We start from the raw sequence: 15,500 nt of genomic DNA on the forward strand, positions 1-15,500 counted from the left end.
ATTCAACACATAACGATATGCTTACTCTGTAATAATAGTCGAAAACCAGCAAAGCACAGTCCTCGGTCAGCGAGTGAGTCCCAAGCTAGTATTTGACAAGAATCTTGAATATCCCCCGCCCCCTCCTCCAGCGTTTCTCTTCTCAACTTATGTTGCTTTAAAATTTGAAGCTGGATAGTTTGAAAGCATTTTCCTCAATTCTAGAATAATTTATCACTGTATTTTTGTTGAGAAATTATTTCACCATGATCGACTCTCTGTCGTATACCACCATGCCGGTGGTCCTGTTCGCAGGCCTGGTTCTGTACCAACTGCTAGCCTTCACATACAGGCTTTTCTTTAGCCCCCTCGCAAAGTTTCCGGGACAAAAGATTGCGGGAATGACACATTGGTAGTGATACTCTTTAATTCTGCTTATAGGCTACGTTAACAACCGCTAACTTTGCATGCTAGGTATGAGTTCTACCATGATGTCATACGCCGTGGCCAATACACCTTTCATATCCGGGACATGCATAAGAAATACGGACCTATCCTGCGCATCAATCCGTACGAGCTACACATATCCGATCCCGGTTTCTACAACGAGATCTATGCGGTGCAAAACCGGCGCCGGGACCGCTGGGAATGGTCTACGAGACCGGGTGGTTTCGGTGGTTCAGTTGGTGGAACAAACCCACACGAGTTACACCGTAGGCGAAGGGCTGCGTTGAATCCATTCTTCTCTAGGGCCAATATTCGGAAGCTCCAACATGAGATTGATCAAAAGGCCGTGCAGCTAGTAGAGAGACTAGAGAAAGAAAAGGACCGGGTCATCAAAGTCAATCATGCATTTGCCGCTCTCACAAATGGTAATATATGAATATCTAATTAGGTGTGGTTTTGGTTATTAACGATATTCTCTTGGATAGATATCGTGATGCAGTATTCTTTCGGTCGAGACGATAACCGTGCTGCTCATAAAGGCAAGTTTTTTTTTTTTTTTTTTTTTTTTTTAATTCCTTGTATGAGCTTTATGTTGACAGCCTCTAGATTTCGATCCCTCATTCCATGATAATTTTGTTGCCGGAGTATCGTGCCTGAATCTTCTTCGCCACGTATTTATACTAGATCGAGCAGCCAGGGCGCTGCCAATGGAAATTCTCAGTAAGATCTCGAATGTTGTTGCTATGTTCTGGCAAGAGAAACAGGTATATTTCCACAAGCTCATTGGATACTGCATTTTTTCTTTTTTTACTGACGCATGGGCAGTCTATTACCGAGGAGGTTAGGCAAATTCTCAACGGAACCAACAAAGCTTATAAAGAGCGCCCTAATCGGACCATCTACCATGGAATCTTAGAAAGTAAATTGCCCCCGGAGGAAAAGGAACTCAACCGACTGGCTGAAGAAGCCCAGATCACAATCGGAGCCGGTACGCTGGCCACTGCCTGGGTGATGTCGGTTGGAATGTACCATCTGCTGGCACCAGGCTCTGTCTCGATGTTGAAGACTTTGCGCGAAGAACTCCAACGCGCAATTCCCAATCCCAGTGAACCCATCGATTTGGCTGCACTGGAGAAATTGCCTTATCTTACGGGTGTGGTCAAAGAGTGTCTGCGTCTTGGAAACGGCACAACAACGAGACTGCAGCGCATCGCTCCTGATGAAACCCTGATTTACACAGATCCCAACACCGGAAAAGTATGGGACATCCCTCCCGGTACTCCAGTGAGCTTGTCATCGCTGCATATTCATCACGATGAAACAATTTTCACCGACCCAGAGTCGTTCCGTCCTGAGCGATGGATCGAGAACCCAGATCTTGACCGGTTCCTCTTGACCTTCTCTAAAGGAAGTCGCCAGTGCCTCGGTATTCACTTGGCTTACGCCGAGATGTATATCGTTTTAGCCCGGGTTTTTCGGCTCTACGGCCGAAAGGAAGAAGGCCCATCTAAGGGCACGTCCGACAAGCTAGGCAACCTAGAGTTGTTCCAAACTGAATTACGGGATACTGTCTGTGTTGCTGACCTGGTGGTACCTGCAGTGTGGGAGGGATCCCAAGGTATCCGACTCAAAGTCACTGAGTAGTTGTGTGTATCTTATGTAGCCTAGACGTGGTTTACATTTAGAACTCTTTTAACTGGTCAATTCTACTCTCATGGTCCCAGGACCCACGTCGATTATTGTGGATGTTTAAAATACGTAGTCTTTCCCACTATTTCAACTGCTTACACAATACACATGCGGCGTATTTTACGTCTCGTCTACGTATTATTTCTTGACTAGATAGGTAATAACATGATTAAGCAATATTATTTACCAACTAGTAGATGCGCGGTTTCTTCTTTGCTGAGGGGCTGAAACGCCCTCGGTCAGGATAAGCTACTAAACAACGCTACTTACGAGCTACGGGCTCCTTGTAACACTCATGTATGCCGGGGCGATTACCTGAAGGGGATATGGATAAGCCCACGGGTGAGATTTGCAGATGAAATTCCTGAGCGACTCTGCTCACTGGTCTGTATATATCAGTTGATTTTGTATTCTCTCACAACTTCCTTGATTTCCTCTTTTTATTTGTGTAGTGAGACCCATAAGACAAACCTTCTGATGGAGCAGAGGGAAATCATCCTACTTGGCCTGGCAGCTTTGGTAGAAATTCACCAAGCATTAAGTGATAATAAATAATCTGACTTATCAGGACAGGCTGCAACATACCAAGTCATTGTTTGGATTTACAACGCCTGGTTCCATCCGCTATCGGGCTACCCAGGCCCCAAACTATTCGGGGCATCATACCTCCCTGGTCTATATCACCGGATTCAAGGCGACTATGTCCTTGTCCATACAGCGCTTCACGAGCGTTTTGGTGAGGTTATTCGGGTGAGCCCAAATGAACTGTCGTATATCAATCCCCAGGCATGGAAAGATATCACCGGACAAGGCTCAGGCCGTCAGGATATGGAGAAAGACCCTCTATCATTCGGACGACCCATGCCGAACGCACCCAGTATCTTCAATGCCCATAGAACAGACCATTCTCGGATCCGTCGGACCATGTCCCATGCGTTTTCTGCATCTGCACTTCGGAGACAGGAATCGTTGATCCAGAGCCATGTGAAGATGATGATCCAGTGTCTTAATGAGCACAACGAGGAGGTGATTGATATGGTGTCTTGGTACAACTTCACCACCTTTGATATGTTTGGCGACCTTGCTTTTGGCGAGTCATTTGGCTGTCTGACCAATTCACTATACCACCCATGGGTAAAAATGCTTATAATGAGCATGAAGGCAGGGTACTTCATCATTCAAGCTCAGAAATACCCCATTTTTGAAAAAGTTCTCATGTCCTTTATCCCGCGCATGATGCGTCAACGCCGACGTGATCATTTAGCCTTGACGCAGGCGAAGCTTGCGAAACGAATGGCAAAGCCGGAAGAGCGACCCGACTTTCTCAGTTTCATATTGAGACACCAGGATGAAGCGACTGGAATGTCGCTTCCAGAACTAGAGATAAATGCGAGTACACTCATTGTAGCTGGTTCAGAGACCACTGCTACCCTGCTATCCGGATGCACGTACTACTTGCTACGCAATCCTCGCGTGATGGAAAAGCTTTTGCATGAAGTCCGAACCACTTTTAAATCGGAGGACGAGATTGATATTACCAGCGTTAACGGCTTGAAGTATATGTTGGCCGTCCTGGATGAAGCATTGCGTGTGTACCCCCCGGCTCCAGGCAACTTTCATCGCCTTGTGCCTAAAGAGGGCTCGGTGATTTGCGAGAAATTTGTACCCGGTGAGGTAAGTAATCAACAGTATCTTCTATTATCTGACTGCATTTATTAATATATATTACAGACACAGGTATCTGTGTGTCATTACGCAGCTTATCGCTCACCATGCAACTTTCATCAACCGGATGAGTTCATTCCTGAGCGATTCCTTGGCGACTCTAAATTTGAAAACGACCGCAGGGACGTTCTTCAGCCATTTGGCACTGGATCGAGAGCCTGTCTGGGGCGAAAGTAAGTGGAAGATATCAAGAGCTATCTATCCTGTGAGTTAACTAACCCGGCATTTAATAGTCTCGCATACTTTGAAATGCGTCTCCTCCTGGCACATGTGCTCTGGAATTTTGACTTGGAGCTCATGCCACGAAGTGAAAAGTGGGCCAATCAAAAAGTATTTGCTATATGGGACAAGCCTGAGTTGTATGTGAAGCTCAAGCCAAGGGCTGAGTTGGGGGTAAGTGCTTAAATCGAGGTACATGTGGAATAGAACAGGGCCGTACTCATCAAGGACACCTGCACCTGTATATAATACTGTGGGCGGAACGTGGGATTATACTTCAATGTTAGCACTGAGAGCACCGCCAGCTGTCGATGAGTCAAGTATAACTACTCATTGGTATGTAAAACATGTCCAGTACGTATCCAGTAGTCAGCGCTTCGTAGTTAAAACATTACTCTACATTTACACTAAAGCCTTGTATACCTCTTCATCTGCTCTCACATGGAACTAGCAACAATTACCTTCCTTCTCGTCTAAAATTATCATTTCAATTAAGTTTTACAGTTTCAGGGCAGAATCAGAAATGTCAAACCTGAGACTCTAAGTTGCCTGTATGGCATAGAGTGAGTGCCTTTGAATAATACAGATTTTTAAGAATGCTCGATAGCAAATTATTTAATTAGGTCGTTCTCACAATCCAAGATCACATTTCTAGCTCAAAACCATTATACATTATTTTTCATACATTAGGGTTTTGAGCAATCTTACAGGCCCTCGATACTAGTGTATTTTACAGCCACGCGACCAGCCGATAAATTACCAGTTGATGCTTCGGTCGACCAATAATTCCAACATCATTTCGCAATAGACTAGAAAATGACTAGGCCAATAAGGAAATAAATCGGTCAATTTAGATTTAGGCGAGCAACTACTTGGTCCTCGTAGTCTCGGAGCTTTTAAGGGATGACAAAGAATAGGTAAAGTGATAGCTATACGAACTATGCATAAAACCTATTTTCTTACATTACCTAAGATAGAATATGGATAAGAGTTCTCTAGTGCTAGTATCAATTACTAGTGTCTCACTTTCGTTTAGTGCTATCGACTTTATGTCATGGAACGATGAGATTACCCGCCCACGATTCTAGCGTGATTCTAGTATGCTTACTTAGTAAGACTCAAAGATGGGCCATCACCTAACTTCCTGTGGCCTAGATCTTATATCATCTTCATGGGAGGACACACTATGATGTGATTTTCTCATAAGAGACCCAATGGGCGAATGGTTTTTGGTTGTCAAAGTAATCAATACAACTCATGTGGCATGCCGGTGGCCCGCATATAGCTGCAAAACCTCGTACCCTGCTAGAAAGATAACAAGAACAGCCGTAGTCAAAGTTTCAAGACAGTTAGTAGTTGTAACAAAACATATTTGTTGGTTTCCCGCGCTTCGTTTTACTTGAATCATAGAATGCTCGTTCGGTCAGCGACTCTGCATGTGGTATCGGCATAAAATCATCCCGAGCAGCTTGATTCCCAACTTCTCGGCTTATTTTTCTGTATTTTCAATGGCCCGTTATTCTGCAAGTTTATCACGCAAATTAATCGTTTCGCCGAGTCCATTACTGGTACAAAGTTGGGGTATACCATCCGCAGACATCATTCCTTCCATTAATCCGCGTGAGATAGCCACTTGGTAATCTGCCAAAACTCTTGGCCTCAAAAAATAAGGATCATAATGGTGACAAAAACATACACAGTTGGTCCGCACAATCCCTTTGAGGCCCAATACCCTCTTTCATCGTGCGATCTCCAGGTGCCGCCTGTCTTCACCTGTAAAGCTTTCATATATTCCACCAATGGGAATCTATCTGCTTCCTCCCCGGAGGCGCAGGGTCTTGTCTCACGTTTGCAAGATAGTCTCGTATCTTTTTTACAGCCAATTAGCCCCGGAGTGTTGGCATATCCACAAATCCTCGGCCAAATTGTCAAGCCCGTAGACGGGGGTCGGCCTTGCATCGCTGTCAAGAAGTCATTTTCTATTCAGTTCAAAGTGGTTGAAATGCCTGATATAGAATTCAGTAGCTTGCATCACAATGGCCGCTTTTCAGTAGACGCCATCAACATAGCCGGCTTCAGGGATGGGCTTGATCGCGCGAGTTTGATGAACTTGCCAGAGGTCTCGCACAACTTTACCTTCCAGCTCACTTTTATCAATGGTGGGTTTGTTCTTTTGGCCCAGGTCGCTCATCAAATTACCGATGCCTCTGGATTCGCGGGTTTTATACGACACTGGTTCCAGAGAGCCCGAGATGGGTCTTCAACCTATTCTCAAGTGGAGAGCAATCCACAAGTCTCTCTAGCTATGCATGATAAATCTAGACTTTGCCAAGAAGATATACAAGGTGATACCGATGCTCTGAGAAAATTAGAGCTGGCATATAAAGATGTACCGACAGTCAAAAGGCCTGTGGCGATAGGAAATGGCGAGCGAGTTGCTAAAATATTCTGGGTATCTGCTCAGAGTCTCAAGGACTTGAGAACAACATTGCAAGCAGAATCAGCAAACCAACCTACAAGTTTCCAAGCAGTCGTAGCACTATTATGGAGATGCATTATCCGCACGCGGCTAACACCTGAAAACAATACCCCATCTACGATGAGTAAAGGTTTTTTGGTCACGAATATGAGTCAACGTTTAAGTCCGCCACTACCAAAAGACTTCTTCGGCAACTCTGCAACCTGGGTTTTCGCTGAAATTCCTCAGTCAGCCCTGTTGGAGGAAAAGAGGCATGCCTCGGCTATCAATGCAATTCAAAAGACGCTGCAGGAAGATACGACTGAGCTTAGTCTACAGTTGGCCAACCAATTCATTTCACGTCAAATGCAGGTTGGCGTGTATCCACCCATGGATCTGACAGGTAACGACGTTTTATTTAACTCGTGGGAGCATTTCTACCCGGATTTGGTGGATTTGGATATTGGGCTAGGCAGCTTTTGCACTATGCGGCGTCTGACTGACTCTATTGTTCCCTCCTTGGTGCTTATTCTCCCCTCTTACGGGAGGAGATCACATGGACCGGAGGATAAGAATCCATGCCAGTATCCCGGTGGTATTGAAGTGCAGGTCCACTTGTTTGCGAACCAAATGGAACTTTTGCAGAAGGATCCAGAATGGCTGCACTACGCCAGCACTATTTGAGCTCTTTGCTATATTGTAATTAACGTATTAGTCCTAACTGAGAGTATGTCTCTTTCTCTGTGTTACATCTTTGTATCGGGCCATCCCTGGTGTCAGATACCTAGTAAGATACGGTTGTGATTCTGTACTTTGATAGCAGTCGACAAGGTCTGGTTCTATTAAGAGTGCCGCTTCCCCAGACGTCTAGAGTCTTCCCGAAAGCCTCTAAGCTTGAGTCTACTAATAATAGCGCCAGCAAGAATAAAATAACATTTGAATGCTTCCGGGAGGTCTTAACAAGAACTATGTAGCCAACCCATTCTATGGGGCCCGATCCTGTTGGATTATGGTATATATGGAATCAATACATCAATGGATTGTTCACATATGTATACATCAATTGATGACTTAAGAAACTAACGACATCCTTCATAGATTCTTTAATGTTCTAAGTAGCTACACATTATTTAGAATTATTAATTAAATAAAGACATATATATATTAAAAGTTTTCTTAGTTGCAAATTAACAGATCAAAGCCCATACTGTCCTAGTAACCTTTTTCTACCTCAATGATTATGTCTTGGCTCATCCCAGCGCTGAGCCACTCGTTGGAACTTGATAGCGTCTCGAAGGACCATGCCTTCACTAAGCTGATCGGTCTCCTTTCGGAACATTTCTTGCCATGGGGTGTGGCTTTCCGGTCCATGGTACCCGCCTTTGCTTTCCAGCTCGTCCCGTCGTTTCTTCAACTCTTCGTCCGAGATTAAAATGTCCACTCGGCGCTTTCTGAGATCTACCCTGACTTTATCACCATCCCGCAGCAAACCGAGATTTCCGCCGGCGGCGGCTTCGGGGCTCGCGTTCAAGATCGAGGGAGAACCGGAGGTTCCTGATTGTCTGCCATCGCCAATGCAAGGAAGAGAGTGGACGCCTTTCTTCAGCAGCCGGCCTGGTGGGTGCATATTGACCACCTCGGCGGCACCTGGGTAACCCAGAGGACCGGTACCGCGGATCACAAGGAGCGTTCTCTCGTCAATCGGGGTTGATTCATCTTCAATTCGGTTATGATAATCCTCAGGTCCATCAAAGACAACGACTGGTCCCTCAAAAGCATCAGGGTCCTCTGGATTCTCCATAAAGTTCTTTCGAAACTCCTCCGAGATAACAGACGTCTTCATAATTGCCGAGTCAAATAAACTGCCTTGCAAATGACGGAACCCAGCATCAACCAACAACGGGTTCTTATACTCTCGAATCACTCGACGATCCCAAGAGTGTTTTCCCCGAACGTTATCTGCCACCGTTTGTCCCGTGCAGGTGAGTACATCGGCACGTAGCTTTCCAGCATCAAGCAATTCGGCCATGATGGCAGGAAGACCGCCGGCACGGTAATATTCTTCTCCCAGGTATTCGCCGGCTGGCTGCATGTTGAGTAGAAGTGGCGTATCAAACCCAACTTGATCCCAATCCTCGATGGTTAGGCTAACTCCCATGTGCTTCGCGATGGCGGTGACGTGAATGGGGGCATTTGTACTTCCTCCGATGGCAGAATTAACCACAATAGCGTTCTCGAAGGCTCCCCGGGTCATGATATCGCTCGGCTTTCTATCCGTCAAGACCATCTCGACGATATGCTTTCCGGTCTCGTAAGCGCATTGCGCGCGCTCTCGATAGGGTGCCGGGATAGCTGCGGAACCAGGAAGGGCCATTCCCAAGGCTTCTGCGAGTGCGTTCATGGTGGATGCCGTTCCCATGGTGTTGCAGTGACCGGCCGAGGGAGCTCTGTATGAAATTAGTCCTTTGCGTCTCTTGAGGGGTTTTGTTCTTGTTTTCGGCTTACCCCTTCGACACGTAGTCGATAAATTGGTCGTGATTCATTTCTCCCGCAGACAGCATTTCACGACCTTTCCAGACGACCATTCCGGAGCCAGCCAGCTCCTCTTTAACGTAACCGTTCAGCATGGGGCCGACATTGAGACATAAGGAAGGGATATTCTAGTTATGTACCATTTGCCTTAGCAGAGTTCTGAATGGACCCAGTCCGGAGAAGAAATGCTTACCATAGTGGCCGCTGCCATCAAGCATGCAGGTGTTGTCTTGTCACATCCAGTCAAAAGAACCACACCATCCAAAGGATAGGCATATAGAATTTCGACAAGACCCAGGTAGGCAAAATTCCTGTCCAGGCAAGCCGTCGGTCGTCGAGACGATTCCTGGATTGGGTGAATAGGAAATTCAAAAGCAATGCCGCCGGCAGACCGAATCCCTTCTCGAATTCGCTTGGACAGCTCCAAATGATATCTATTACAAGGGACTAGATCCGAGCCCGATTGGGCGATTCCTATAATTGGCTTCCCCGACGTCAACTCCTCCCTCGTGATACCGTAGTTCAAATATCGCTCAAGATAGATTGCCCCCATCTCCGGTTTGACATTTTTACCAAACCACTTTCGGGAACGCAGTTCACGACTTGGTGAGCTTTCCTTTTCTCTCGATACTCCATCGACCTTGAGCGAGGCGAGCTTGCTCTCCAGTTGCTGGGTTCGCCTTCGCAATGCGAGCAGCTCCTCCTGGCAGTCCTCGATGTTGATGGGTTTCTTGTTTTCCTGGCTACTGCAAGAGCAGCCCTCGCAACTGGTTTGAGAATCGCAGGCCATTTTGAGAAATTGTCCAGTGTTTCAAGGGTATGGATGGGTATGCCTGAAGACAGGGCAAGTCAAGTACTTTTCTGGACAAAATAAACCCAAGGGTCAGAATAAGGGGGGGGGGGGGGGGGGGGGGGGGGGGGGGGGGGGTGTTGTAGAATAAAAGAGAGAAAAATATCGTCGAGAAAACCCCGCAAAGAAATCCGGGGATGGGTCAAATTTTAAACAAGACTCGAAATTTGTTGGCTAGCTAACAAAACCAATCGTCGCTCAGACTTGCCCAATGTTTCGTCCCAGTATGGTATTGACTCAACACGACACAAGAATACGGCAGAGAGGCCCAATAATTCCCATCAAATACCAAAAACCGCGCGTTCGACGAATGTTCACATATGTTACCGGTGAGCGCTTCTCTCGCTCCCCGGAGACATGTCCGTATAGCAGGAGATCTGGATAACCTCGGAAACACCGGAGTTGCTCCGATCTGCCAATGAGGGTTCGTTAATTTGCAAGGATGGTGGGATATGCGCGCCATTCTACTTGTCCCCGGCACTTAAAAATGGACCTTGTCCTTCTGGACTAGCCCGCTTAACATTAACCGGCTTTCATTATTAAAATCCAGTCTCGTGTTCCGTAGTAATAATAGTAATAATGTCGGCTCAAACCCCACGCCGAGTCTTTCGGCTTACCGAAGTCACCCCACCCACCCCCACGGAACATAGTATGGAGAGTCATTACTTTTGAGAGAAGAGAAGAAACAGAATTTTTATCATCTGATCAATCTATGTATGGGGGTCATCATAAACGTCATCAATCGATGTCAAGAACGGTATCTTTTTAATCATCCCACATAGCCTCGTTCGGTTGCATCTCTGAATCCAAATACCAACTTCGGGTGCCTTGGTATCGTTTCCAGACGACAACTAAGAGGTCCTAAATAAAATCAAAGGGTTATTGCGTAGCGCACTGCGCGGTCTCGCCCTCTCCGTCCTCTTCATCCCATCCACCGCCGCCACGAGGGTCGCCCTGGCCAAACTCTTCAATATCGGCATTGGATTCGTAGTCTACCTCATCCACAGTCTCGGCTTCGATCGGAGGCTCTGGTTTGGGGAGAATTTCCTTCAACTTCTCCAACACGGCTGGACTGGGCGCCCATGTCTCGTCGGGGAACTTGATATCGACGACCAGGTATAGGTCACCTTGAGCGTCGCTTCTCTTGTGTGGCATCCCCTCTCCTGGGATCTTCAGGACCTGACCGGGAGATAGGACTTCGCCTGGCGTTCTTGGGTGCGTGATTTCAATGCCTCGTCCGTCCAAGTGTTTGACGACAACCCGGGAGAAACCGGCCAAGGCTTCGGCAAGTGTGACTTGAAGGTCTGCAGTCAGGTCGGGCCCAGCCCGACGGAATACAGGGTGTTCGACCTCTTCAAGGTGGAAAATTATGTCACCCGGTTCCTGGTCAGGTACTTGATCGGCTTCGCCCTCTAATGTGACTCTGTCTCCCTCCCTAAAGAATGGTCAGTAAAAGGGAACTGCGGTGACAAAAGCAATTCGACTCACTTGGCTCCTCGGGGAATATATATCTCCAACATTTTCCTTTCCTCGGTCACCTTTTTCCCCTTGCATTTCTTGCACTTGTCTTTAGGGCTGAAGAATTTACCCTGGCCCTCGCATACAGTGCACGGGACGGTAGATTGGGTTAGCATTGGCCCAAGACGAGTAAGAACGGTTTTTTGTCCTCGAGAAATGTCAGCAAGGCCACGGGCAGTATTCGAAATTCAAGGAATGATATATCTTACCTCGTCCTTCACAAGAAGAGCATTCCTTTGCTGTGGCTTTCTCTTTGCCTCCTCTGCCGTTGCACAGCCCGCAGATCACGTTCTTGGTACTGGCAAACTTGACAGTCTTTCCCTTGTAAAGATCTTCCAGGGTGACTTCGTATTTTGTCTCTTCATTGGGGCTCTTCCTAGGTTTGTTGGGGCGTCCTCCGGGGCCAAACCCAGGCATATCGCCCATTCCCCCCATGCCTCCCATGCCGCCAAACATCTGGGCTAGGATATCATCCAAGTCAGGTCCACCTCCCATACCTGCATTCCCTGAGCCATCAAAGGCGGACATGCCATGTGTGTCGTACAAGTGACGCTTGTCCTCATCGTACAGGATATCGTAGGCTTGCTGTACTGCTTTGAATTTGATCTCAGCCGTCTCCCTCTCCGCTTCAGGGACCTTGTCCGGATGGCTTGATAGCGCTGCCTGTGTAAAAAGGAAGAGTCAGCGTCGACGTTGTTGAATAGTTGGTGTCAAGCTCACTTTGCGGTAAGCCTTTCGGATATCTTCTTTCGAAGCGTCGTGTCCAAGGCTGAGGACCTCTAAGGTAGACAGGCATTAGCAGAAGCAGGATGGGATTAATTGTTGAGCAAAAACTGTACCGTAGAGGTCAATTTGAGCGGTTTCGTCCACTGTTGAATGCTGTTAGCAACATGCAAAAGGCGGTTGCGCATGAGGGGACAACAGACTCTGGGAAAGCCAAAATCAGTCGGTCCTGGCGGGCAGAAAAATTCTACTGCAACTGCTGACCGGAGGAAGAGTATCCGATGGCTATATAGGACGCAAAAAACAAAAAAAGATTGCGAAAGGTGGACAGCGGGGACGGGGTTTTGTTTGCACAATCAAGCTGCGATAAGATTTCTGCCGGAGAGAAAGTTAAGCTGCGCTATCACCGTTCCAGCCGCCTCCCGCAGACTATTTTCGTCCGGACCACCACCAAACCGGTCGACTTTTTGTCCAGGTCGCTTTCCTTTCTTTCTTTTCGAGGATCTCAAGTTTCATGCGCCATGATATCGCCTCGCTACCGCATCCTCACCGCACGCCCGGCATGGATCTGCATTCAATGCAGAGCCAACTCCTCTGTCGCATCCCGCGCTGCATCTCCGCAAGTCCACCGCAGCAAAACCACCGTGCTCGACAAAGCTGCCAGGACGCGTTTCGCTCCTTCGCCGACGGGATATCTTCATCTAGGCTCGCTTAGGACGGCACTTTTTAACTATTTGCTGGCCAAACGAACCGGTGGCCAATTCTTGCTTCGACTGGAAGACACGGACCAGAAAAGGACGATACCTGGCGCAGAAGAACGGTTATACGAAGACCTTCAATGGGCGGGTCTGGAATGGGATGAAGGTACGGAGCATACATATAAAATTGAAACTTAATATACCCTTGTTTCTGACAGCATCAAGGGCCCAATGTTGGTGGTCAATATGGTCCATATCGACAGGTACATATGCCCGGACATACAACATTTAACCGCGCTAATATAGCAACGGCAGTCGGAGAGAACCGCTATTTACCGGGCTCATGCAGACAGTCTGATATCGACCGGCCATGCTTATCGTTGCTTCTGTAGTGCCGAACGTCTAGATACACTTGCGCGCCATCGCAACGAGGCCGGCCTTCCACTTGGATACGACCGCAAATGTGCTGATATCCGACCCGACGAGGCAGAAGAGCGAGCCGCGGGTGGCGAGACTCACGTTGTTCGTTTGAAAACCGATGGATACCCGATGTTCCGTGACCTTGTATATGGCAAGACAGGCCAGAATCGGACCGGGGGAAAGAAGCCGGTGGACTTCATAGACCGCGTTTACGAAGACCCCATTCTTCTCAAATCGGACGGACATCCTACATATCATTTGGCAAATGTTGTCGATGACCACGAGATGAAGATTACACATGTTATTCGAGGAACAGTTCGTGCTTCTTCTCTTTTCCTAATCTGGTGGCGCGTTGGCTAATTCTCTGATAGGAATGGATGGCATCGACTCCAATGCACGTCGCGCTCTACAACGCCTTCAATTGGACTCCTCCTGAGTTTGCCCATGTGCCGCTTCTTGTCGACAAGAACGGGCAGAAGCTGAGCAAGCGCAACGCTGATATTGACATATCGCACTTTCGAGACAGCGGAATCATGGCTCCAGTGCTCCTCAACTTTGCGGCTCTGCTTGGATGGTCACACACCTCGAGATCGGACGTTCTTTCACTGAAGGACATGGAAGAGATGGTGCGATACTCTACTTCTTTATGGACCATTAGTGCTAACAGGACTTAGTTTAATCTGAAAATCACAAAGGGCAACACTGTCGTAGCCTTCGAGAAGATGTGGTTCCTCCAAAAGGCTCATGCTCAACGAATCGCCGCCGCCAACGGCCTCGAACTTGAAGAATTGGAAGACAAGAGCGAAGCAGCCGCCAAAACCTTGGTTGCTGGGACAGAGGCCGTAAGTTGCTGATTTCATTGATCCCCTACATGAATCCCTCGGGTGCTATATCAACCCTGTTTTCTCTTCATTCTGGTACATACGACCATAGGGTGTGGAAAACAGGGCTTCCCGTCCGCTCAGCCATACTTAAGCCACACGCCGGCTGGTTAGTAGTTGGGTGGGTGACCACCAGCGAATCCCAGCTGTTTGTATGTTTTTGTTTTTTTATTATTTTTTGGTTTTATCATTATTTGCTCTTAATTGTCGCGTTGGCTTACCGTTTGTTCTAGAGTCAGACGCCTCTTCGTGGTGTTGTCCGCCTCCTCCTCCAAGCGGACGCCAAATCATATACCACACCCGAAGAATTCATCAATCGGAACAAGACTTTCTTCATCGCCCCTTCTAATCGCCCAGTGTACAAGCCAGCTGCAAATGACTCCACCACAGTGCCCATTTCCGCGCTGCATACGGCAGCTGCAGCGCTGTCTCTAGTCCCAGACGGCCACTGGACTATTGAAAACCACCGATTCAATATCAAGTCCTACAACACTGTCCCTCCTGGAACTGAAACTAACAACATAGTTGACGGTGAATCCACTGCAAAACTCATTGCCCAAGACAAAGCCTTCAAAAAGGAACTATACCACTATCTCCGCTGGGCTCTTTCGGCCAGTGCTCCTGGTCCCGGAATCCCGGAGACCCTGACTATCCTAGGCCGTGCGGAATCGGTTCGCAGGCTCGAGGAAGCTAGGAGACTAACGACACCGGAGGTTACGCATGTTAATACTTGTCGAGTGCCCAAAACGCCGGTCCAGGCGCCGGCTATGGAGAATGCGGATAAGTCGTGGATGGGGTCATTGGCGCCGAAGGAATAGAATTGTATTATGCGAATGTTGAAAGCGATACTGGGTGTAAACTACAATGTACAATAGAGAAATATTGAAATAGCCAAATCTACAAGAAGATTCGAAATTTCGAAAATGTCAAGTACAATCAATTGACTGACCGTTGATATATACAGTCATCTTCTTGACTCCCACCGTCGAAAAGAGACAGGTAAAAGAGACGAAGCTACTCTGTACAAAAAGAATAAAGACCGCACAGTAAATACATTAAGAACCCAAAAACCAGTAACGAAGAATAACCATATCAAATCCAAATCAAACACACTGCTTCACGCTGAGTCAAAAATAAACATGCAAAAAATAAAATACCTTTGAATAGAAAACAAAACCCAATATCAACGAGGAGAAGAGAAGAAAATATCATGTACCCAGTCAATGTTTGCCTGCACTCGTTGCGGATCATGAATAAAACAATACTAATAGAAAGCATTAAGCAAAAACTCCAATGCCAAAATAACGAGTATCACCCAAGATTTGGCAGAGGTTCAGGAGAACGAAAAATTAAAAAACTCT

At 47.2% G+C, this 15,500-nt stretch overlaps 5 protein-coding genes across 5 annotated transcripts; 3 read left to right on the plus strand and 2 right to left on the minus strand.

Moving 5' to 3' along the window:
* Positions 1-245: 245 nt before the first annotated feature.
* Positions 246-4,245, plus strand: TRUGW13939_05023 (uncharacterized protein; the record flags this gene model as incomplete). The annotated part of the gene is made up of 8 exons (XM_035488188.1): positions 246-391; positions 454-851; positions 1,033-1,190; positions 1,252-2,069; positions 2,568-2,634; positions 2,689-3,789; positions 3,847-4,013; positions 4,074-4,245. 8 exons carry the CDS (start codon positions 246-248, stop codon positions 4,243-4,245), a joined length of 3,027 nt encoding a protein of 1,008 aa, XP_035344081.1.
* A 1,492-nt stretch (positions 4,246-5,737) lies between these two features.
* TRUGW13939_05024 (uncharacterized protein) lies at positions 5,738-7,201 on the plus strand (the record flags this gene model as incomplete). The annotated part of the gene is made up of 1 exon (XM_035488189.1): positions 5,738-7,201. One exon carries the CDS (start codon positions 5,738-5,740, stop codon positions 7,199-7,201), a length of 1,464 nt encoding a protein of 487 aa, XP_035344082.1.
* Positions 7,202-7,748: 547 nt separating this feature from the next.
* TRUGW13939_05025 (uncharacterized protein) lies at positions 7,749-9,839 on the minus strand (the record flags this gene model as incomplete). The annotated part of the gene is made up of 3 exons (XM_035488190.1): positions 7,749-8,964; positions 9,023-9,177; positions 9,243-9,839. The coding sequence occupies 3 exons, from the start codon at positions 9,837-9,839 to the stop codon at positions 7,749-7,751; spliced, it is 1,968 nt and encodes a 655-aa protein (XP_035344083.1).
* A 939-nt stretch (positions 9,840-10,778) lies between these two features.
* On the minus strand, positions 10,779-12,328 carry TRUGW13939_05026 (uncharacterized protein; the record flags this gene model as incomplete). Its single annotated transcript, XM_035488191.1, has 5 exons — positions 10,779-11,334; positions 11,388-11,565; positions 11,627-12,080; positions 12,138-12,194; positions 12,257-12,328. The coding sequence occupies 5 exons, from the start codon at positions 12,326-12,328 to the stop codon at positions 10,779-10,781; spliced, it is 1,317 nt and encodes a 438-aa protein (XP_035344084.1).
* A 333-nt stretch (positions 12,329-12,661) lies between these two features.
* On the plus strand, positions 12,662-14,957 carry TRUGW13939_05027 (uncharacterized protein; the record flags this gene model as incomplete). The annotated part of the gene is made up of 6 exons (XM_035488192.1): positions 12,662-13,004; positions 13,064-13,101; positions 13,154-13,573; positions 13,630-13,884; positions 13,933-14,100; positions 14,373-14,957. 6 exons carry the CDS (start codon positions 12,662-12,664, stop codon positions 14,955-14,957), a joined length of 1,809 nt encoding a protein of 602 aa, XP_035344085.1.
* Between the last annotated feature and the right edge of the window lie 543 nt (positions 14,958-15,500).

Source organism: Talaromyces rugulosus, chromosome III (assembly GCF_013368755.1).
Source record: "Talaromyces rugulosus chromosome III, complete sequence".
NCBI lineage: Eukaryota > Fungi > Ascomycota > Eurotiomycetes > Eurotiales > Trichocomaceae > Talaromyces > Talaromyces rugulosus.